General features: G+C 44.2%; 2 protein-coding genes across 2 annotated transcripts in view; one reads left to right on the top strand and one right to left on the bottom strand.

Moving 5' to 3' along the window:
* Positions 1 to 449: 449 nt before the first annotated feature.
* On the top strand, positions 450 to 16,150 carry MRPS18A (mitochondrial ribosomal protein S18A; the record flags this gene model as incomplete). Its single annotated transcript, XM_010078956.1, has 4 exons — positions 450 to 554; positions 7,528 to 7,651; positions 8,451 to 8,517; positions 16,006 to 16,150. Coding segments are annotated over 4 exons (441 nt in total), but the record flags the coding sequence as incomplete, so codon positions are not given.
* A 1,824-nt stretch (positions 16,151 to 17,974) lies between these two features.
* RSPH9 (radial spoke head 9 homolog (Chlamydomonas)) overlaps positions 17,975 to 24,525 on the bottom strand; it is an 18,047-nt gene continuing 11,496 nt past the window's right edge. The window contains exon 4 of the mRNA XM_010078955.1: positions 17,975 to 18,228. Coding sequence (XP_010077257.1) covers positions 18,068 to 18,228 — 161 coding nt within the window. The 3' untranslated portion in view covers positions 17,975 to 18,067. The remainder of the gene's footprint in view (positions 18,229 to 24,525) is intronic.

The following is a 24,525-nucleotide window of genomic DNA, read 5'->3' on the forward strand; positions in this document are numbered from 1 at the left end:
TAGCAAACTGCTGTTTGTTTTGGTCCACAATGTGCCTCTGCTATTCTGTGACATTCTCTTATTCTCAAAAATAATGTTTAAAAAAAAAAAAGCTTTTGGCTAAAGGGCCACCACAATTTCAAGGCATAGAGGGTAAAAGGAGTACTTCAGTGAAAGGGATTCAGGTGACTGAGAACTTCACACTGACTGTGAACTAGTACATGTACAAAAATTTACCAAATGGTTCTCTGTGCCCCTTGGATTTGTTCTTTTCCCTGTAGTCTGGGTATATCCAAAGTGCTTGGCATATCTATGTGTAAACAAGTTGAATAATGCAGATACTGTTTCCCTTCATCTGCGCAGTGCTGGTCGATGTGTTGTGGACTGGGTGAAAAGTATTCCTCTAGTCACAGGTGCAGGTAGAGGTCTAAACTATGCCTGATCATTCTATCCTTTGAATTGTTTCCTAGATTGAAGGGAGAATTATAGAGGATGCTGAACCACCAACTCCTCCAAACCCTTCTGGCGGATGTCCCATCTGTCGCTGGAACCTGAAGCATAAGTATGATTATGTGGTAAGTTTAATGATGTTCCCCTCTCCTCATAGCTAGATAAATGTTGTTTTCAAATTTCCATACTGGACAACTTGCCCGTCTCGTCTTTTGCTGGGTGTAGTAAAAGATAGTTAACTCCACCTCTGCTTCTCTTGGGTGTGACAAGAGCTTCCTACATAGTAATTGTTTGCCTTGGCTGATAGTGCTCCTGGGAAAAAGAAGGATGAGCTCATATCAAAGAGGAGGTTTGGAATTATACATGTGGCCATCTGATCTGAGAAAGCCATATATCTCTTTTGTGCCTAGCTGCCTTTCAGCATTGCACTTCCAGAAGAGTCAAACTGGAATGCAGCACTTAGTCTCCTGATTCGGGTCTGTTCTACCTCCAGAGAGGCCAAAAGACTTGACTAGATCAATTATATGTATTCAAGCACTACAGTTTCTCACTGGGTCATTGTCCACTGGTTTATGTAACTTTTAAAACCCTTGATGGGCATGAAGGAGATCATATGTGTTTACATCCCTTGCAACAGAAAAATAGGTTTGATTCAAGGTTTTTGCAGGAAATGCTAATGAGAGTATTACTAACACTAAATGTAGATGATGGGAGGGAAATCCTGTGATGCTTTAAAACAAAAGCACAACAGTCAATAACACTTTAGAATAAGAAGCGTGAGATAGAAGGCGCAGAATGTAACTTTACAACAGGTCATTCAAACACAGAGTTTACAAAAGGACTAAGTGCCCCCCTTGCAAACTGAAAACCCAGTACTGGAATTAGAAAAGAATAAAAACAGACAGGAACATGCTGTTACTAAGATAAGGCATCAGAAAACTCAGAGTAAGTTAATGTCAGTAGGATTAGGGCAAGAGAGATACAAATGCATCTGGTGGAAAAGAAATCTTTGTGAGAAAGAGAGTCCATTCATCAGAGGAGAAGGGGACTGAAAGCCACATTTGCTGCAGAGTGACTAAGCTGCTCACATGAAGTCCTAGAGCACACACACAAAAGAAAAATTATGTTTTAATATCTAGATGGTAGTGGCAATCTTGCAAATGTAAAACAATAGGAAAAAACAGGTACAGAAACAACTTAAGCATTGAAAGGTACAGACCAGCAGGCCTGGATTGCATGTAGCACCAAGATCTTAAGGGAATTAGCTAACAAATATGTTACTTCACTTGCAGGAATTTTTTTAAGCATGAAAAAAATCCTCAGGAATCACCAAATGGTTTGAAAATAGCAAGTGAAATACTAAGTAGTTGAGAGAGGAAGGAGAATGATGCTTATGATTACCCCTTGATAAATCAAATGATGCAAATTACAAGTGAAATAGCTTCAAATAGGAGTAAAAACAAATAACCTGTTCCATAGGACTACTTAAGACTCATGAATCACGAAGAACTTGAGTACAGAAGTAGCGCCAGACAAAATACTTGAGATTACTCCAGGCAGGTGAAACAACAGGTGTGAGATTGAAATGAAATATCTGTTTAGTATCTTTCAAAGCCTGTTTTGCAGTAATTAAATTGTCTAGGATCTGAGTGTTGTCAGTGATTCTGACTTGGGCTGGATGCAATATTAAACAGTGAAATAAGTTGGAGGCAGGAGGGTATTTAGTGTTGCCTGGTCTGGTTTCTCAACGATCTGGGAAAGCTAAAAATACAGTGAATTTACAAATGCTAATAAATTAGGAGAAATGGAAAATACCATTAAGGTATGGAAAGTACTGCAAAAACATAGTTTGTTTTGTGTTGCCCATGTTTGAATGCAGCAATTTCTTGCAGCTCTTTTTCTTCATGATTGCTGAATTGTGTTTTGATCAAAACAGACCAATCACACTGGAAAATACTTTCTTAAGGTTAATATAGTTTTACATGACTTTTAAATGCGAGGAGCCAACAGCATCATTAAACTGGGTAGTTCTACAGATTTCCAGAAAGCATTCCATGAGTCACACGTTAACAGCTCCAGAGAAACTATAAACTGATGCTCAGGGATTAAATGAGCCGTGGGAGTGCATTAGATCTTGGAAATTAATATATAGACTCGCTTTCTACTGCTGTCTGTGGTAGAAGACTCTGGTGCACATAGATATATTAGTGCCATGGAGAACCAAAGAAGCACTTCTAGATAATGGGATGCTGTAGAGTCTGAGTTCCAGAATTAGAAGCAGGCTGTTGGTCCCAACATACAGTGTAAAGCATAAGTCTTAGGTGTGTTTGTAGAGTGAACTAAGGTTACAAGTTTTCTTCCACACTTCATTTCACTTTGATTCTAAGATCCTGGTTTCTACTGTTCAGTATGGAGGCAAGAGAATACCAAATGTGAGGAGAGGTCCTGCAGCGAGTCTTGAGAATCATTGCTGAGATTGTTCCTGAGAAAATGTGGTCCTGAGAGACAAACTAGGAACATGTCCATCCAGTTTTTGAATGCATATGCACCTGCTGTATATATATCCAGTACTCCTGCTGTACAGCAGAGGAGAACCCAGACAAAAAGCTAAAGAGAGCAGTGTGAACTTGTATTTCAGAATTGTAGATGTTTCTTACCTCAGTATTTAGAAGCATTCCTCTATGGGGCTGATGAGAACTAGGAGAAACTTCAGTTCTGGAATAGATCACCTCTTCTGCTTGAATAAGTCCCTTATATGCTTTGTTCCAGTAATGGATTTTCAGGCTTTTGAATGTTAAGGTGAATAAAATCTCCCTTTTCCGCACAAAAGCGCTCTGGTTTTTTTCTTTGCTGCGGAGTGATGAGCAGCAGAATCTTGAAATGCTTAAATAATAAAGTGCAGGCATTTAACTGTGTGGGTAATTAAATAGTGGTACAATTTACTCACTGGTGGTTAATTGTCCTAAACGTCCATAAATTGAGAACAGCTATTTTTGTTAAATATCTAGCCTAGTTCATACAGCATAACCTATAATCTGTGCTTGGTAAAAGATCAGAATAGATGGATCACAGTGGTTCCTTTCAGATTGATAAGCTGAGCTCAGGCAGTTGCACAGAAGGGAAAGCACAAGACTTTTTTGCTTGGGACGCTTGTAATTGAGTGAATGAGGCACTATGAAAAGGGAAATGTTGAATTAGCCCCCGAGGGAGCTGAGTAATATGACCTCATAGGACTTTTCTTTTATCATGTGCAACTAGCACAGTCTAAAGTAGTGGCATAATGAGTTACTTGGGCTGTCAGAGAACCAGGGGGGACCAATGTCTCCAAAGTTATTAATCAACTGAACAGGCATTGTGAGCGCTAATGGGTCATGATTCCAACCTGCCTCAGCTGTGGTGTGGAGGGCTGCAGTTGTCTGTGCCAGTTCAGTCCTTAGTCTTTGCTGAGGCTCAGGATAACAGAGCCTAAGGTACAAATTCCCACAGTTTGTGGTCTACGTGTGTCTGTCCATTGAAACTGAGACCTCCGTTGATTTTTATTTTTTTCGTGTCTATTGGAGAAAAAATTATTTTGGTAATTTTCAGGACGCAACTGGATGAAAACCTACAATTCTGTTATGAAATGCCTGGAGAATGGTCTACAGCTCCCAGGAGCAAGGGAGAAAGGAAAAACTAGACTCTTGTATAACTGGAAATAATGACTGGCAGACTTGTCTGATACAGCACAGTAGTAATTTAGCTATACAGACAGAGCTTTTCTTGCAGTAAATGAAGATTTTAATGAATTGCATGTCACCAGTCAGGGATCCTGCTTTCCAAAGTGTTTGCAAATATTAAAATGCAGAGATGCCTCTGCATTTTGGTTGCCATCCATTCACAAGAATGTGTTGTACATAGTGTTTCGTTTAGCAAGTTTATCCAGCCCTTTTAGAGGTGAAGGCTAAACTTGTTTTTCATTTTCCCCCTTATCCACTTCAAACATCATTAGTCTGAGTAGGCAGTAAATATGTCATCTTGCTTTGGCAGCAATTAGGGAAAACCAAACTGCAAACTTTGCCTGTTAGCCCTAGATTAATTCAATCCAAGTTGTTTTCATCAAATGCTGCAGATTACAGGGGTGGGAATCTGGGTCCAGCCTCGTGGGAGCTGTCCAGTGATTAAAGCAAATCCGTGGTTACAGGCTTGGCTGTCCACTAGCACAAAATGTGAATTTCATGGAACATGACGGCACCATGAGAACTTGCCAGACTTTTTTTTTTTTTTTTTGACCGCTCCACATATTTGTTCACTTCCCTCCACAGCTGCCCCATAAAGTTGGCTGTACCTGTCTGCTTTCTCCCAGTGGTAAAGACGCATCTGTGCGAGTACTCTGGGAGAGGCACCTGGCCTGTTAACTGTGGGGATCTTCAGAAATGGACAAATCTTCTGTAGAGTGTGCAATGTTTTAAGCCAAACAGCGTGAGTGTAATTTGGAGCTGCAGCGGCTGGGACATAGATGATTTCAGTTAAGAAATTACCGCCACACAAGGGTGTTGGTCAGATGGTGACACTGTTGGTCAGAGATGGTAACAGAGAACTGATTTTCCTGGTATGGTTTGTTGGGTTTTTTTTTTCCCCCACAGGGAGAAAAAGAAAGACTATTTCCCTTTGCTTCCCATCTCCCCACTTTGCATGGAAACACTTGATAACAACCCTCTGACTCCATGAGGCGTGGTGGTAATACGAGAAATCACTTGGACCACACACACCCTTCACAAGAGCCTGTGGCCTACTTAGACTTTCACGGCTGCAATGACTGGAACAGCCTCAAACTTGCCGTCAGCTCCCTTTTTCCTCTTCCCCACTGCAGGCTAGTAGAAAGTCTAGGAAGTTTTTCTAGGCACTTGGAGCTGGACAGCCCTTTTTCACTTAGGGAAATTATATGTTTGTGCTAAATGGCAAATTGAGCTGTTGGTGATTTGGAGAGCTGGATGGCTAAAGAAGAGGGAAAAAATGGGATGGAGTCTTGCTCAGGTTCCCTGAATCCAATCCAGCGCATTTCAGGAGTGGCTGAAAGTCAGTGCCCTTGGACTGTTTGGTTGGCCTCCATCCAGTTTCCACCAACACAGCTGGCACCAACCGGTCCCCTGGTTCCTGTTCTCATTGGCAAGGCCATGTGCTAGCTGGGCTGAGGACACTTTGCTTCTGTTTTAACCACAGACGGCCTCTCAGGAGCTTGTCGCTAGTTGCTCAGCTGTGCTTTTCTTGTTCTTTGGATCCATCACTCTGTATGGTGGTGAAGAGGTCATTTGGTATCAGTGAGAAGTTGCCTAACCTGCCCTGTTTTCAGAGGAGCTGGATCTGAAAATCAGTCTGAACAGATTCATTGTAGCCAAGTGGAGGCAGAAAGGAAGCCAGATAAGGGAAGAGGGAAATTGTGTGTCATGATGATATTACTGAAGGTGGGATTGAAGGCGGGGAGGGGCAAGGACAAAAACCTCAAAAACCCAAACCAAACAAAAAAACCTCAAAATATTGACTGCAACACTTGTATGACAGCATCTGTCAGAATTGGTCATTACCAGAAAGCCACGCTGGATTCCAGCAGTCCCCTTCAGAGCTGAGCTGGCATTGTACAGATGTATAATTCCTAGATAGCAAGTTTTATTAATATTCATTTTATATCCACTTGTGATGGTTTGCTTTTGCAAGGGCAGTAAACAAAGCTAGGAATGCTCCAGGGAGCTCTTTTACAAAGAGCAAAGATGGGGAGAGGGGGTGGCAGGTCTGTGAACAACAGGCAGAGTCAGGGTCGCCCAAGGTGAAAAGCAACAAGTCCACTTTGTTCTTGCCCTAGATGGGGGGGTTCAAAGTGCTGACGTACCTGGTTTGAATTCTTGTTCTGTTGGGGTGCTTGCTGGTAGGTCCCTTCCAGCCTGCAGGCAGCCTCTGTTCAGTCCAGCTACCTCAACTATGAACATGTTTATAACAGCGGTGGAGAAGTAAACTTTCAACCAGCAACAAGCCTATCAACAGAGGGGGGGAAAACAAGCACAAAGTCTCCAGAGGCCCTTTGGGCCAACTTGTGCTGATGTCAGCATGTCAAGGGGACCTGCCTAGATTGGCCCGAGAGAGACGCTTGCAGGGGTAGTGTGTGTGGAGATGGAGAGCACATATCTAAATACTGGGCTGTTGTACTGTCTACAGTTAATGGGACATTCCTGCCACAGCTGTTGCTGCTGTGTTTAAAAATTTGTCATCCCAGCTCTGTGATACTATCTGATCCTAGAGATTCCTTTAACTTTGTTTTTATTAAGAGTGCTTTATATTTCCAGAGCTCTTAATTTTGAAAGGTCAACAGCAGTGTAATCTAAATGATTCTTGAATCACAGGTGAACCCTTGGCATGCTCTGAGTGTTCCTTCCATCCAGCATGGCTGTAACAGCCCCACCTCACACATGCACCGTTGAAGGACTGAAGGTAGTAATTATCCTGTTAGGTCTTTCTCATTGGCAAACGTTCTTTTCTTACAAAAAGCTTCTTCATGCAAGATCTTGGACCATTTCCCTGCCCTCCACCCCTCCAGAGAGACATGAGGGAAGTTCTACCATGGGAACCTGGACAGAGTTTGAGGAGTAGATAGCAGAGAACAATCGTGCTCTGAGGGAACAAGGAGGAGGCCAGAGGTGATCTAACATATCTGTGACCTTTAGGATAGCAGCTGTGATGGCATTTCAAGTTGTGTAAACACTGTCCATCTGTAGGTCTTGTGTAACTGTGCCTGAGTACCTAGGACACATTATCTTAGCTCAAATCTTGGAGCAAGCGACAGTGAAGTAGCAGGGATTGTAGCTGACATCATGTATTTACACTAGTGAAGTCAGGGGAAGACTCGGACCATCTGAGTGACCTTACTGAGCTAAGCTGGCAGGCGGAGTGTCAGCAAGCAAAAGCCACTTGTTGTCAAGCTGCAGCCAAAATGCGTAGGAAGGAATCATTGTTTTGCTTTGCTTTGTTTTGAGTTCTGTACACAGTGCGAGGGTCAGCAAAACACCTAAGAATCACAGCAGTTAAAGTAGCTGTAGCACTGATGGTTTTGCCCTTTTCTTGCTCTCTCAGGATGTCTTGCTGCTGAGTCAGTTTATCCGCTCGGATGGAGGGATGCTGCCACGAAGGATCACAGGCCTCTGTTTGGAGGAGCACAAGAAGATTGCTGTCTGTGTGCAGATGGCTCACCGTGCAGGTACCTAGCCTCCCCCTAAGACAACCCCTTCCTGTGGGGTATGCATAGAACCCCTTGAGAGATGTTCCCCACCCAGTTATCATGGCTCAATGGGATGTCATTGTCCAGTGACCAGCAAACTCGTTACAGTCCAAGTGCTGGGACAGGATGATGGACCAGAGACAACTTGTTCTGGTTTCTATGTGTCTTGCATCCTGCCTTGGCAGCAGACATGTATCCCTGTAGATGGGTTTACTGCTGCAGAAAGGTCTGAGAAGTAGCTCAGTCTCTAGTAACTAGCGATTAAATACCAGCTTCTGAAATTACTCTATTTCATGTAAGCTTGACCTACTGCATTAATAACATGCACCCGTCTACCATCTGCCATGTGAAGACTTTTTCGCTTTACCCTGGAAGTGGGACCCAGGTTGACACAGAGTATTGTGCTGACCTTTATGCCTGGTGCCGGAGTTGTATCCAAGTTAAATGGACTAAGAATTTTAATTGTCAGATTTTCATCCTGGAGATGGAATCTGATTGGACACCAGTGCACTCTGTCCTCTCAAAAAGCCTCTTTGATGAGCCCAAGTGGCTGTTCTTTGGTGTGTATTTCCTCTCTATAACCAGCAGAACCTCCTAGTTTCTCTTTGGCTGGGGAGCAGGAGACTAAATACCCTTTCTACTGTACTTGAGTTTCTGCTGTGCTGTCCCAGTAGAGACCTGGGTTGCCTGGCTTAGGAGGGGTGACATAACTTCTGGATGCTACAGAGGCAAGGAGGCACTGCAAAATATTTTCATGCCTTTCTTTTTTCTGTTTCAGGTTTGTTGCCAAACCACAGGCCTCCACTTCCTGAAGGGCATATTCCCAAGAAACCCAAGCTCAACAGGTGAGTAGTCTTGTCTTTCCAAATCTTTTTTTTTTTTTTTTTTTTTTTTTCTCAGGAGTGGATTGGAAGACAAAAAGCAGTTCCTTATAACTGGATAAAACATGCCTCAGGCAACAGGGCTCATAAAGAATACTCAGAGTACTCATAGCATTTTGGAGAAGGAAGGTCTGTCATGATATTCTCAGTCTTTTAAGGACAAACCACATCTTATTCAAACCATATATCCACACAGGATTAAAACTGCCACATATCTTAGAGTCTGCCCTCCCTTCCTCAGCTGCACTCTCCTCCTCATCACTAACACTGAGTAGAGCAGTCACAGGAGGATGCCATAGAGTTGGGAGTCACAGCATCACAGAGTAGTTGAGGTTGGAAGGGGCTTCTGGAGACTGTCTAGTCCAAGGCCCTTTGCTCAAGCAGGATCACCTAGACCAGGTTACCCAGGACTCTGTCCAGTCAGGTTTTCTATATCTCCAAGGATGGGCCTTTCACAGTCTTTCTGGACAGCTTGTTCCAGAGTACCACCCTCACAGTGGGACTGTTTTCTTCTATTCAGACAGAATGTCTTGTGTTTCAATTTATGTCCACTGCCTCTTGTCTTGTCACCAGGCGCAACTGGGAAAAACCTGGCTCAGTCTTCCTTACGCACTCGTTTCAGTATTTGTAAACATTGGTAAGACCCCCCTCAGCCACCCCTTCTCCAGGCTGAGCAGTCCCTTCTCTCTCTGAGCCTTTTGATGCCTGGCCCCCAGTAGCAGGAGGGTGCCCAGGAAGGAGTGCCAGCCAGTGAGTGGGGGGCTGAGCAGCCAGCAAGGGCCCATAACAAGTCTGTTCCACTCTGCTCCAACCCCATTTCCCCCAGTCAGCGATTTGCCCTCTGCCTGCCCTTCCTGTGCAACAGGGTCTCTTCCCCCTCCCCAGCCTGAATGGCTCCTGGCCTTTGGTGGGCAAAGGGGAAGCCTGTAGCTGCCTCCTGCACTGTGCTGGGTGCTCCGAGGTGCTAATCCCCTGTTTATGACCTCACACTCTGTTTCCATGGGGATGTCAGAGCAGTTTATGAACCTTGCATTAGCAAGCCATGAGGTTACCAGAGGCCATGGGGCTGTTGCTGGGAGAGCTTAGGCTGCAGGGCTGGGGGCAGCCAGAGACTCCTGCATTTCAGGTCTGACTCTCTACAGTGGAGATTTGAGGCAAGATCTTGGAAACATACTTTGGATACTGGCAGGCTGTACACTGGGTATCTGAGGATCACATTAGAGGGCTCTACATTTGATGCAGCTCTGTAGCCATCAGATACTTCAACTCCAAAAACTTCTTCTTTCCTGTGTCTTACAAGTCTTTGGGATTCTTCAGTAGTTCTGTCTATCTAGCAGCTGTGGGGTGGAGCATGTTATCTAGTTAGCATTCATATAGCAACCCTGCATAGCAGGTTGAGACAGGAAATGATAAATCCTGTATCTTGCTGAAATCACACCAGGACTCCAGATCTAATGCCCTGAATCTTACAAATTGTTCCATAGACTTCTAGTGAGAACAAAGAACAGATACCTCCATATATGTTCTACATGTAAGGAAGTGTGCTACACTTCTAAAATTAAGTCATTTAAATTGGAGATGAGTATCCAGGCCCTCCCTATTACATTGTTAGTCCCTCCCTATTACATTGTTAGTCCCTCCCTACACCACCCTTGTTTTTTTTTTCCGCCCAGCAAGGGAACATAGCAAGCAGGGTGGAAACAGAGTTTAGAAAAAGAGAGCAGAGCTGTTGCTGAGGCGATGGAACAGCATTGAAATAGGCAGGCTTTGGGGTCTGGGTGTGGAACTAAACAAATGAGTCCCAGAGCCAGGATAGAGTGCAGGGGTACTTCAGGAGTGCTCTCCTGGTCCCTCATGATACTGTCTTCTCAGCCCGCTGGAAGGGGAAAGCTCTGCATGTTGGAGCCTTTTAACATCTTGGCAATTGCAGTCCTGTGACAGTTTTGACTGTGTTTACCCCCAGCTGCGCTTCCCGCATTGCTCTCTGGAACAGTAGCTGGCACCACCTGAGGCAGGAGATATGAATTGCTTCCTTCCTCTAGCCTGACGGGAGCACTGAAGGGTACCCACGTGCTGAAGACATTCAACCAGTACTTATTTTGGGAATGAAGCTCTTATCAAAAGTTTCCCACATAAATTACTTGTCCAGGCTTACCTTGTCTTTGCCTCTGTACTACTTCCTCAAGCTTTCTCTAAGCCTGTAGTAATTCGGGCATCACTCAACCAGTGGTGCTGCCGAATGCAAGTGAGCTGGCAGGGGAGGACAGGGGCAGAATTGGGCTGGGACTTCTGAGTGGAACAAGCTACCATGTTCAGTGCCATGAGAACATGACCAGGTCATCCTCTGATCCTGCAAACCTCAGCCTGTCTCTTCACTACATTGGTGTCTGCTGGTGTTTTTAAGTGTTAGGAGGAGCTCTGTGGCTCCTGGGCAAAGGTGCTAAGGAAGTACATAAAGAAGTGCTGAGGAGCTATGTTATTGTATACTTTTGAGAGCACCAGAAAAGAAAAGCTGCTCCTCAGCTTTTCCTTGGTGCTTACTCAGTGATGTTTTCTAAAAAGCAGAATCCCTGCTCTGTTTTCTGAAGTGGTTTTATTTTGTCTCCATTGTATGAACTTTGGACCTTTCCTCCTACCTGCCCCAGATTACTCTGCAGAGAGGTAAGAATTTCCCTGCTTTGCACTGAGTCACTTGGCAGCTGGCCTCCTGTCTGACCCACTCCACCTCCCGATTCTGTTTCTACTACTGGAATGCAAGAGGACGAGCAGAATCCTGGGAGGTAGTGGCCTGCAGATCCCACCTTCTTCTTGGTCATCCAGCTGTCTAGCGCACTATGGGATTGCCCATCCAGGAGGTAATATAACACAGAGCAGGAGACTGGAACTGTAGAAGAAAGTGTAACACAAAAGTGAAATGCCAGTTTGGGCCCAGCTGTGTGGTTCTGGCGTTGGTAGGAGATGAATGAGAATACCTTGTGGTCAGAATTCAACTGGGGAGTGCTCCACAGCTCTCTCTTCTATCCCCTGCAGTTAGGACACTGTCCAGGTGAGAGTTACCCTGGTATTCCTCATTTCTTGGACTTTAGTTCTTTGCTTTTTTGCTTTCTGCCTGATTATTTTTTTTTTTTTTACAATGATAGGTCATGAATGTTATCACTTAGCTGCTTTACTAGCTCTGGGTGCTTTTGCAGAAATATGGCTGTTTGAGTACCCACATCATCCATACACTCTTGAGTCTACCATCCTCCCCCTCTCTTCTGTATCATTTGTCTGCAGAACTTGGACATGGAAAACCAATGAAGTTTACCCCCATCAATGCAGAATTACTCCCTACAGTTCATTTTCTCATGTTTGGCCCAGTCTAGGGCTCTCACTGTTTCCAAGGGATGATTCCACAAGCAAATTTGCAGCCAAGGATTGTTCCATCATCTTCAGCCTGAATTCTCCCTTTCATAACTTCCCGCTGTTATTTCTATGTCCATTTGTGCTCCAGCCTGGCATGTTCCGGTTAAGTGCTGCAGAAACAAAATATATTCACTAGCCCACGAGCCCAAGGAAGTTCTCAGGGACTTTACCCCCACTGTGCAGTGTGACAGACTGGTCTCTTATTCCAGAGTCATGCGTGCAAAGCCACCACGCACCAGAACCACTTGGGAAACAGTCAGGCATAGCTGCAGGTCAGACTTCTAGCCTTGCTTTCAGGAACAGAAACCTGAATAGCTCATCGGTTTTCTTTCCAGCATGGAAGTTGTCACATGGATCGTGTGGACCAACGCTGTATTCAGAGCAGTCACTGACTTCAGGCCAGCATCTAGCTGCTCTCTTATTGTGAATATAGCACTCATTTTCTTCTGGCAGGTCCAAAATATTGCTTAAAACACACCATTGTGAAGTTGTTCCCTTTCCAAAAGGACCAAGGGATGTCACAGGTTCCCTGATGAGTCTGGGCTCTGACAGCAAGAGGTGCTGTAGATTATGGAGTACTTGATTTTGAGTGTTCAGCTGCCACTCCATTTTCAGCTTCCTACTGGAAGAACAGAACTTGGCACAGATAATATCCAAGTCAGTCCCTCCTCCATCACCTGAACTGAAGAAGTTGTTAAGTGTTAGGAAAGAGGCATGTTCCATACGAACGCCTCATGAATTACAAAGTTCTCAGGCTCTGTGGACACCTCTCATCGCTGGGAGCAGAATCTGGTTTCACCGCTATCAGCATTTCACTCCAGCAGCATGTGGTTTCTCTCATCTGCATGGAAACTGCGCTGTGCGTAGCATGTGAATTCAAAAGCAAGGAGCCAGAGTGGCTGCAGGTGAGCAAAGCCAAGAGGTGTCACGGGAAGGGATGTGGCAGGGAGGAGGCAGTCTTGCCAGCACTTTGATCGAGTGCTTCCTGCAGTCTGTAGCCCTCTGCCTTCTGCTCTTAATCCAAACAAAAACCAGACTGAAGAAGTTCAGTGAGGGTTCAGAAGTTCAGCCTTGAACTGCACCAGCATGCCCTTTGCTTGGGCTGCGTGCAGGACTGCTGTTGCCCCGTGGGTCAGTCATTTCCCTTACCCAGTACAGGGAAGCCCTGTGCTAGGTGTTAAGCAGCAGCCCCTGAGTGGGAAGGCTTTGGGGCCCTCCTGCTCACTGAAAAAAATCCATGGAAATGGACTTCCACGTGCTACCAAGATTTGAGGCCATTGCAATGACTGCAGGTGACTAACCACACTTGTTTCCATCCTGTTTATATCTTGCCTTGTTCCCATCAGGGAAATCCCACTGGGATTCCCATCACGCTTTATCTAAACTACTTATTTGTGCAGCTGGAATCTAGGGATTCTGGTTGTTGCCCAGGATCCTGCTGTACTCAAGGGGCCAAGCAGAACCCTGAGGTGGGTTGCCAGTGCCTGAGATTGGCAGTTCTGACAACCCTCAACCAGGTGAGGAAATTCAGACCATCTGCCACTGACTGTTGGTAGGTTATTGTAAAAACTCCCGAAGACAAACCATGTGGTTGGATACAATGGAAAGTTGGGTGAGGTGGCTAGAAAAAGGGGTACACTACCTTACATCAACAGCAGAGTTTGCAGGAGACTCCTGTGTGCTGGGCTTTGAAGCTCTTATTTGTGAGTTTTGTAGATTGTTTTTACTCTCAGGGAAAAAAAAAAAAAAAAATCTGTGAAACGGTAGGGACTGAGGTTAGTCAAAGAGGAAAAGGAACTTTGTAAACTGACTGCTCCCAAGCATCAGGCTTTTGCCACTGCTGAATCAAAGTAAAAAATAAATAAATAAATAAAAAGAGGCAGCAAACAAAATAGGACAATTTTGAGTTTGGGACAAAGCAAGTATTAAAAGTGCTAAAAGCAAATATGCTCCAGGAAGGGAAAGCATCCAAATGTCTGTTTCAGCTAACAATGAAAAGCCCCAGCCTGCAGTCCCCAAAGGAAGCCAAAAGCCTGGACCAGAGGGCTGGATTAGACTTGCTCAAAAGAGAAATAACAAAAGCTTTAAAATCAGGCCATTACTAAATCCTCCTTCCTATGCAGAATTGGGGTGTGCACTTCCAGCCCCCCAGACAGAAACAGAGGGATTTTTCTTAAAAAGCCACTGTCTGTCTAAACCTGCACACACCATTGATGTGTATCTCACATTCACACATCACTTCTCTCCCAGTGAGATCATTTATTATCACGGGAGTGCTTTCCCGTAAGCGTGTGGACACGTGACCAGAACTGCACTGGGCACACTATAATGCATTAAAACAGTTTGGGATTTTTTTTTCCTCCTTTGGTGTAAGTAGTCTTATGATATCAAAACTTGTGCTACAGACCTCCCCTTGTAGCAAGGGGAATGTGAAAAGAAGAACCTAGCCCTGTCTGCCCGTCAAATACCCCTACAGCTTCTCCCAGAGGAACTGCCTTGCTAAGATTCTTTGCCAGATTCCAAACTGGAGACCTGCTTTTGGACTCTCTGAACTCCCCTTGCATGTGAAATTAGAGACAGGAGAGTCTCTCCTACTTCCTGTCTTGATGTGGTTATGTAAGGGATTCCGCTAATGCACTAGCATGACATTAAAGGTCAAAAGGGACTAATTTAATGCACACATAGGAGAACAAGTGGCTGGATCTTGCTCTACGCCCTCTCCCAAATCCTGCCTGCTGTTGCTTCTAGGTGCTTTCACTATTGTAAACTCTAAGCAAGAGCAAAGCATTTTGGAAGTGGCTTAATTTCAGTGGCAGGAACCTCCAAATGCGATTCATTTTTCAATTTGTGCTGTTGGGGATTGCTGATGAAGAAAAGTGCAAGGAAAACTGGCTGCTGTTATCCAGCCTGTAGCTGCCTGGCATAGCAAGCTTTCTTTGTAGTTCTCAGGAATGTGCCAAATGCCTTCAGATAAATGCATTACATGGTCTCTGTCCAAAGTTCTTAATATTTCAAATTTGCACGATGCAAATAAAAGGTAACAAAGCCGTTTGGGGAGAGGATGACTGATCGAGTACATTAAGACCATGGGATTACTCAACGGAGGCATGCAAACATCGCTGGACAAAGTTTATCAGTCTGTTCCAAATTCTAATTTGTTGGAGCATTGTTTGTGCAGATTGTGCTAGGGTTTTACTTTGGATCTTTATTGCCTGAAAAGACTCCTCTTTCTTGAAGGACCTCTATTCCCCTCTCTACTGGTAGCAAAAGATTTAAAGCCTAAGAAAACTCCAGGCCACCCAGCCACAGGGTAAGGTTTCCAGTAACTGATTCTGGATCTGAAATCCCCTGCCTATTTGCAAAGCCAAGTCTAAAACTTCAAATGGTAAAAAGCAGAGGATATTTGCCAGATATTGCTCTTCATGGAGATTTGTAGTTGTGATGATAATTCCGTCCTCGTACTTCTTACATTGTAGGTTCTGACTTCCTGCACCAGCAAGCTGCAGTAGTACTGTACAGAGAATACTAATTGGACATATGAAAACACAAGAGTAGGCCAGAAACCTATCCTAGGCAGCAGAAATAACCAATTATCCTCTGAAAGTAAACGAATCCCTTTTTAGAATCTTTATTTCTCGCAGAGTTTAGTCTTTGTAACTAGCTTACCTTATTGAGGCCAGCTTTTGAAATAACACCTCCCACAGAGGAGTCTTGGACTGAGCTGCAACACAGCGATTTGGCACTCCAGTTTAGCTGCAGGTGGACAACTTGCCAGCAGCATGGAGACTACACCTGATTTGTTTTGTGGAACGGGAAGTCAAGCAGGTGCCAGTGGGTTCGGTACAGAGGTGCAGTGTAGGAGTTCCAAAACAGACAAAACTTCCTTTCCAGTGGTCCCTTCTGAATTGAGGGAGCTCTGCTCACAGTTATTCATTTCATAAAGAGGCATGTGGGGAGGCAAAGGCTACAGTGCCTGCTCCTGCTTCAGTTGGAACCTTTTCTCAGTGATCAGTCCCAAACTGAAATGCATTTGTGTTGTTTTGACAGGTATCTGACTCGCTGGTCCGTTAGATCCGCAAAGCCCATCTGGAGGAGGGGCCCTAAGTGGTGCAAAAAAACCATGCCAGTCGGACACCCTTTGCTGAAGGACAACGTCAAATATACACAAAAGCCTCTCTGTTTAAACCACTAGTGGCCAGAACTGGCACAGCTGTTTTCTACTGTTCTGCTTTTTTTGCAAGTTTGTCAGTATCTCCAATTTTCTTTTTCCAAAACTGTCATTAGTACTTGATATTGTCTCCAGTGAATGAGCTGCGATCTGCCCCTCTAGGAAAATACAAGACTCAGCAAAGTTCAGTGTGCAGAATGATTTGGAGAAAGCAGGGGGCAAAGACTTTTGCCTCAAAGCCAGAAAATATATGAAGGCTTTTGTTTCATCATGGTCCATGACTGGGTTTGGAAAAGGATGTTTCCTTCTTTTTCCAGCAATGAATGGTGATTCCCTACTAATGTGTGTTTCGACTCAGGTTTGCATCATTTGGGCTTTTGTACCTGTGACATTGATGGAAGAAGTCTCATGCAGCAGTTTTTCCTTGGCACTAACAGAAATTATTATTGACTCCTGAAGTTATTTTTTTATAATCTGTACTATCCATAATTTGCAGCAGAACATGTGTGGCCGTGGCAGACAGGCATGTGTGCATCTTATGTCCCCTTAAGGATTCCTGGCTTGTGCTTCGCTCCTGGATCTAGCAAATACAGAATGTTGACATCCTTGATGACTTGGCCTGTTTTTTTCCCCTTGCAAATACAGTTGCCATAAGTCTTCCATGTCAGTGATATGGCTTCTTCCTGGGATAGTTTGGGGCTGACAGATGTGCATAATTTTTCATCCTGTAACTAAAAGGTGACACCATTTCTCTCCCTGTATGGTATATCTACACACCTTCCACTTACTGACCACTGCTACTTGAGAAGTGCTACTCATTGGCCTGCTATGATATAAAGCTCATTAGATTTATCAGGGCCATTATTGCTTTGGTTCCATTTCTTTGATATTTATCTGGGGACTACAAATCATCACAGCTTTTTTATGTACTACTATGCCACTTAACCTTGTGCTGCTTTCATCAGAATCATCTGCTAATACCTATGGGCATGGAGAGGAACAAAGGGTAAGGATAAGCCCATATTACCCAGGAAATCAAATTAGATTAGAATGGTTCTTTTTAGCCTTACTTTGTGAAATGGAAGCCCTACATTCAGCCCTTTGAGCTGGCCAAGGTCTTTTTGTTTTGTGAGACAGAGCCAACACTTCATTAACTATACTGAGATAAAATCTCTGGCTGGCTGTCTCTATTTTATGAAGCTTTGAAACCTACAACCCTTCAGAAAGGAAATATTTTTCTTTCTCCTCCTACATAGAGAAGTTTTACTATGTCTTCTAGCCCAGGTAGCTCTGCTCAGTGAGCTTTACTAATGGAAAAGTCACGGGATTAAGCCATTGCCTTGAGATGAACCTGAATGAGCACATTTTGCGAAAGACCAGGTGGTGCCCGCAGTTAATTTTTTTCTACTGTCTAGTGCCATGAGCTGGAAAGACACCCTAACATCTGAAAAACAAAATACTCTCCTCTCTTCAGTACGCCTTACTGGAGTTCAGGATTTAGTAGAGATCCCTTACAGTACGCATCAGCTTTCTACTCTGACTCCAAGGCAGAAACTCTATTTTTGTTTGTCATTCATGGGTGACAGCCGGCATTCATTTGTGTTGCCTCCAAATGAGTTTTTGTGTAAGCATGGTGCCTTTGTAATCAGACAGATGGCCTAGGTTTGATTTCTGACCTAGGGCTTTGCCTGTCATGGATGAAAATGCCATTTGTTACTATCTAAAGGATCTGCAGTGACACATTACAGGCAATTCGATCTGGAGTTGAGGGAGGATTGCACACGGTGAAGTCCTAGGAAAATAATCAGGGCCAGAGTCCAGGCACAAAAGAATCCTGCTCAAAGTGCAGAGGTTTCACACATTTATTAGAAGAAGCAATAAACAAACATCTCCTAGGTATAAAATCTAAATGTTCTTTAGTCTTCATCCCAGACAGGAGAGTCACAGCATGAAGGGCAGATCTAAGTTCTTCTCACCAGTGCCGAAGTAGACGTAGCCGTATTGCTTGGTCATGGGGACATGGTAGAACGTCAGTCCCAGCCACAGCAGGCTCCGCAGCACCACCACTGTGCCTCCCTTCTCTAGCTGGACAGTCCAGGAGCCTGTGCGAAAGCATGTGCTCATGAGTCACTGCAAAGGAGAAAGAGGCAGCTGCAGCAAGCTGGCCCTAAGCTGGGGAGAGGAGCAGTGGGTTCTGCCTGACCAGTTAACAGTGCACAAGGCTGCACAGGGGTTTGTAGGGGAGACCAGAAACTTTGATGCCCTTGACATTCAGCATTACAGGCTACCATCGTTTACAGAGTTTGTGTCTAGTTCCACACAGTAGCATATTCCCATGGCTATGATGGTAATGTCATATATGTCACAGGAGGGGACCCCTGGCGCTCCAGACTTGTCTGCTTGATCCTTAGAAGAAGCTACAGCTATTCTTGGCTCCGTCTGAGCGGGCAGCAGTTACTCTGACAAGCTCTGCCACCCACGTGGCCTAGTTAATAGCTACAGAGCCAAGACTAGCTAGAGCAATCCTGCATAGGTTTGAAATTTCTTCTTAAAATAAACTTGTAGCATTAGTAGTGGGATGAAGAAGAAGGTGCTTTCCTGCTCCAGTGAAGACTGATTCCCCTGATGCAGTGACTGAGAAAAAGGAAGAAGAGATAGTGAAAAGCAGAGTATTTCCTATCTCAGAGAAATTTACAGAAAAGGTTAATTCTCTTCAGTCTATCTTGGCTCCACCATTGAAGAGGATGTGCATGTTAGGGGCAAAGGGATTAGTTCTGCATTAATTTTGTTTTGGCTCTGCAGAGGAGGTTCGGAGCCAGTGTGAAAATGCAATTTCTCCTGGATGCAAGGAGCTCTGAGCCGCTGAGTATTTGTTTTGCATCAGTCAGGACAGCCTGGGAACAGTGCTGGAGGGGAGGGGGCTGGGGCATCAGCTTCCATTCAATGCCAGAGGGCAAGGAGCTGCCAGGAGAAGAAAATACCAGCTGCAGCACCAAATCAGTAACACCTAGAGGCTACAATATAGGGAAAAAGATTCTTGCTGAACCTCCATCTAAAAGCAAAAAAAGCAGGCCCAAATAAAAGAAAATGCAGCGGGAGCTGTCAGGCTACCGCTGGCCTAGAGTCAAGCAGTCAGCCTGTCTGCACCCAAAGCCAAAATCTGCCAATTCCAGAGTACGCAGAAAGCCCATAATGTGTTGGGCCAGTTAGACAGTATTCATCCTTGTAGATAATTTTAGGCTCATCAATTTCTGCTATGACTCATGCTTACTCATGTCATGGTTAGCCTGGGGAAGGGCTTCTGTGATTGCTGTCAGCTGCCAGTGCTCCCCCTCCCACTAACTTCTGACTCTTGGCCAATTTTAGTCGCATCTGACCAAAGGGCTAAAGGGCTTTAACACCGCAAGTTCCTACGACAGGTTTCCACGGGACGTGGCCCAGGGCTTGACTGCAGCTCCTGCAGCTATTTGGTGTGCCGGCAGCTGCGAGGAAGCCCAGGCTGAGGGCTTGAGGGAGGAGGGAAGTTCAAATGTATATATGGCGGGCGCAGAATAGAAACACAGTTCGACGCCCTGTAAAACCAGGTGTTGCGAGTTCTGCTGCTCACCTGTTACCCATCTCTTCGCTTTGTATTTCTGTACTTTTCAAGTTTCTTGGACGCCCTTGTTTCCCTTGTCTCCTTCAGCAGCAAGTTACACAGGTTTGTTATACCATAATATGCACAACAGAAATCCTGTGTCATCTTTGATCATTTGAGGGTACATTTCAAAGTACCCTCTTCAGTTATGTGCAAACATGGAACTAAATGAACAGCAGGAACGGCTACCTTCTGTGACAGTCACTGAACTTTCTGATAAACTGACTGGCTTCAGGACAGGAGTACGGAGACATTCACAGTCTTTAAAGACTCGGGAGATTTCTGCACTGGAGAGCTGACTTCTGACTCATTCAGCTCCACGTTTCCACTAAAGACAAACAGCTGGAATCACAGTAAAGCAAAGCACTGTTTAATATAGGGCAGGATCAGCACAGGTGTGTGCCATCTTTTCACCTTCCTTGCACTGCAGCACCCTTTGTGCAGCTCCTAGTTAAAACATGAGCCAGCATCCTCCCAGGCAGCAGTTTCACATACAAGGCAACACTGATCTTCCATGCAGTCTCTCCAGTGCCATTCATACGGACATGAACTAGACTCGATCTTTGTCATATCTGGAGTAAAAACACATATTATGGTTCATGCACTGGGATTACAAATTCTGCCTGGGTCTCTGACAAAATCTGCATGTTCTTAAGAAACTCCACTACTTGAATAGCATGAAAACCCAGATGAAGAACACTTCCCTACAAGGCAGATCGTCCAGTGGCTGAAGCACTACAGCCATCTGCTGTCAAGGGACAAGCTTTCAAACAGTTTCTTGAACTTCGCCTCTACAAGTTTTCAGCATTTGCTAGTGGCAGTAGCTAGACTAGGGGTGGCAAGCAAATAGGTTTGAATGGAATAGTGACAAATAACTTTTTCCATTTCTCCTTTGAACACTGAACTGACTTTGCTTTCAGTGGAGGGTTCTTGCAGCTTGAATTTGCAGAAATTATCAGCAAGCCCTTCATCCAAATACTGGTGGTTCTTGCTGCAGCTTTACATGTTGGTTTGCAGGGGGGACTGTAAACTTTTGGAAGTTTCTCTGACAAAAAAATAATGGAATGCAAGTCTGTCAAGAACAGGACTGAGCCTTGGCTTGCTGGGTGGTGGAAAGCTTTTAGGGAATATCTAGTTTGGTGATGCCTCCCAACATACTGGAAGCATCCAGCAAACTGGGTACATGTGATAACTTGTATATTTATGTTCATGTACACAGGTGAACCATCTTCCCCAAACTATTTACAAAAAAAAAACTAAAAGAAATGCCTAGAGCATGACAAGTGGGAAAGGTGAGAGGGAACACAGGGATATTAATGCTCTCAGGAACTACATCTGGATTCAGACTTCATTTTGTTGGACAAATTTGCAGAGAAGGTAGAGCAAATAAAGTTCAACGTGATTAAATCCCCATATCTGTGCACTGGGGCAATACAGGGACCCATGATCACCTCAGAACACTTACCCTGTGTCACACAGGCTTATCAATCTCTGTGGACTATTTGTCAGCAGTTAACTCTACTGATCAAAGAAGCTTCCCATGCACCTTCACACCTGGCAGAAATGGACAGATGTAATTGAAGACAGCTCCATTCACTTTTATGCTAGATCTCTGAAGGCTGTGATGTGCAGCTGCTTCATTTCCCTACCATCTGCCCAACCTGCAAACTCTCAAAGGGCTCAAATTTGTCATTTCATAAATGTGAGACCTCTGGGGATTATTAAATTGTTATACTTTCCAGCTCGTCTCTGATCCGTGATTTTGCATCTAGTTCTATGCAAATATGGACAATAAAGTTTTGCTGCTGCTGCTGAAGTCTTCCTGTGCAATGAGGCCCTGACCAAAACAAGCAGGGTACCTAAGGGCAATCCCAACTGGACCAATGGGTTGAGTACGGGAAAAAATTATAAGAAACTGCCTGCAACTGTAATATCATTTTCACTCAGATCCTATTTTCAGCCAGAATGATGATTAGTCACAGATCTGCTCTTTATTCTGCAGTGACAAACAGCAGCAGCATTGACACCTTCCACCTTTGACTAACCAGATCACTGGGGACATTTTTCTAATCCAGATATCAAAGTTGATTTATTCAGTATACTTTTCCAGACTAGACTTTTGCAACACATAAAACCCATTCAGAAATGGCATTTGATACACAACGCTGGTGTCTGCCCTCTAAGAAGACATCACATTAAAGTTCTGGAACCTATCTGCTCCTTTTCTTTAAAGGAAGAAATTAGAGTCCATTATCTCAGTACTTGTTTTTTCCACGCCTTACCACATTAGCAGCATTTGAGGAAATGGTCTGAAAAAACAAAATTAATTTTTGAACTCATGAGACATGGAGAAAGTTGTTCTCCTTGAAAGATCCAAGACAATTATATTCTCTTCCATCACAGCTCAAATCTCACAATCTTCAAACAACAAGATGCTTTTTCAGACCCATCTTTCTGGTAGGAGTTTGAAATAATGATGTCATAAATCACTCTAAAAGTACTTTAATCAGTAGCTAATGAACAGTATGAAATAATAGCTTAAAATGAACATGCCTTCTTTCCTCCTTCAAGAGAAAGCCTTAGAAATGCACCTAATAATACAATATAAAAAGGGATCACGAGAATTATGAAAATTAAATGCTGCTTTTATCCTTTCTTTTTTCTTATTTTTTTTTAATTCCCTGCTATTACAAATGGTTTGTGGAGTAAAATCATTGCATAGCTGTAGGTCTGTATTACTGTAAAAATGCAGAAGCAGGTTCAAATCCTTTCTCACATTGGCTCAGAATATCCCGTGGCAGTCCCTGTGCTCATCACTGTCCCTGCGTCTGCCATGTCTCGTACTGAGAGGCTGGGAAGCTCAGACCTGTAAGGTACACCAAGACTCTAGATAAAAGTTGTTAGGGGAAAAAAATCTAAAAATTATTATTATTTGCATTGGAGGGAATACAACTAGAACTAGGAGACAGCAAGTAAAAGTTGTCTTTTAACTAGAGTTAAGTACTGATTTTAACTTGCAGCTGCGTGTGAGCTGTGGCCCGTATTGTCCCTAAATCAGAGTTAACTGCACTCATCATGCAATGCTCACTGAGGTGCAGGGAACTGGAGGTCATTGCTCTCACGCTAGGGATTTCTCACAGTAACACTGCTCTGGTGAGGTTTCCATTCTTCAAACTACATTTTTTTTTAAAAGATCAAGTTAATTCGTAAAGCTGCACCCAGCAAACCTAAGGAAGCCAAGCACTGTCTGTGCTGAAACTATTGCCTGTTGCTGCTCCAGAAGGGAAGGGAGGGAGCTGCTGTGTGGGAGGAAAGAGCATGGGAAAAATATCCGCTGGATGAAGATCTGGAGCTTCCTATTCCCTCTTTGGATCAGGCTGCAGCCTCCACCCCTCCAAACACAGGCAGGAATTCTGAGGAGTTCCTTACATCTTTCCCGAACAAGAAAGTGCTTTGAAGATCCTGATGCTCACCCAGTGTTAAACCACTGCCTTTTTTATGGCCCTTCAACAGCTGCCAGGACACCAGGGCTGAATTTCAAAAGTCAACCTCCTTCTCAGCTTCTTCTTCCTTTCCAGTCGCCAATAGAAATCCCTGTCTCATCCCCCACGTCTGTCTCAGCTACGGGCTCAATCTTGTAATTCACAGAAGCAATAGGGTGCGTGAGACACTAGCTTTTAAACAAAAGCCTTTTAAGAGGGCTGTTTGCAGAAGAACTTTCCTGCGGTAACTGGTCCACTTTCAGTATGACCTCTCATAACATTGCTGCTTTGGAGGTGATTCAGCAATGCCTCATTTTGGTGTAAGCTTGAGAATAAACAGCTCTAAGAGCTAGACAGCCTGATAGAGAGGCTCCATGTCGCAAAAGCTCAGAGGGTCATAAAAGTGACATTATCAATTCCTCCTCAAAGGAGGAAATGTCTCAAGGGAAAAGCAGCACGGTTGCACTTAGAATTAACACAATATGCTGCCACAAGAGCAGGTTATAACGTATCTTCCTGCAGTCAGTCCTGAGTGAGAGTGAAGTACTGAGTTATAGGACAAATAGTACCACCAGAAAAGGGCAACGTAACCATTTCCCTTTGCAAAGGTAGCCGCTGCTGGGCTGCATGACCCCAAGCCCTTAGCTCTGACAAAGCTGCACTACACCCATGGTATTTAGCTTCCATTTCCCTCCAGCAGAAAATTCTACACTGGGAAGAGCTTCCTACTTCTGATTTGCTGTCTGTAGGGAACAAAGACAAACTGCAAAGCAGAGCAGCTGTAAAGAAAGGTCACTGTCCTCTGAGTCTCAATAAATTTCACCGCACGGACATTTCACGCACAGCCTACCAGCCATAAGGACACATCCAAACACTCTTACGTGGGGCTCAAACTCCTTCATGCCACTTACTGGCTGCAAACTAAATCTCTTTCATTTGCTTGACACACCACCTGCACCCCATATGTTAACACTGCTGTCAATATTTCCAATTCCCCATAGAACTATTTAATAATAATTAAATAAAAACACAGGCTGGTTGCAGATTCAGTACTATTTTAAAAAGCCGCCAGAGCCAGGAAAGCACAGCTTACAAACAGTCAGATGCTGCCAAGCAGCTCTTGCATGGTCTACAAATAAAACCATGCCCAAACCTCAAAATCATCTTACTTCAGAGGCTTTTTTCTCTCCATTATCCTCTCCCACTGGGGACGCCTCTGCAGCACAAATGATTAAGATAGGTCTGGGCCTTTCATTTACACACAGAGTACCTGTTTCCTG

The sequence above is a fragment of the Pterocles gutturalis genome, unplaced genomic scaffold (genome assembly GCF_000699245.1).
Source record: "Pterocles gutturalis isolate BGI_N339 unplaced genomic scaffold, ASM69924v1 scaffold24563, whole genome shotgun sequence".
In the NCBI taxonomy this organism is placed as follows: domain Eukaryota; kingdom Metazoa; phylum Chordata; class Aves; order Pterocliformes; family Pteroclidae; genus Pterocles; species Pterocles gutturalis.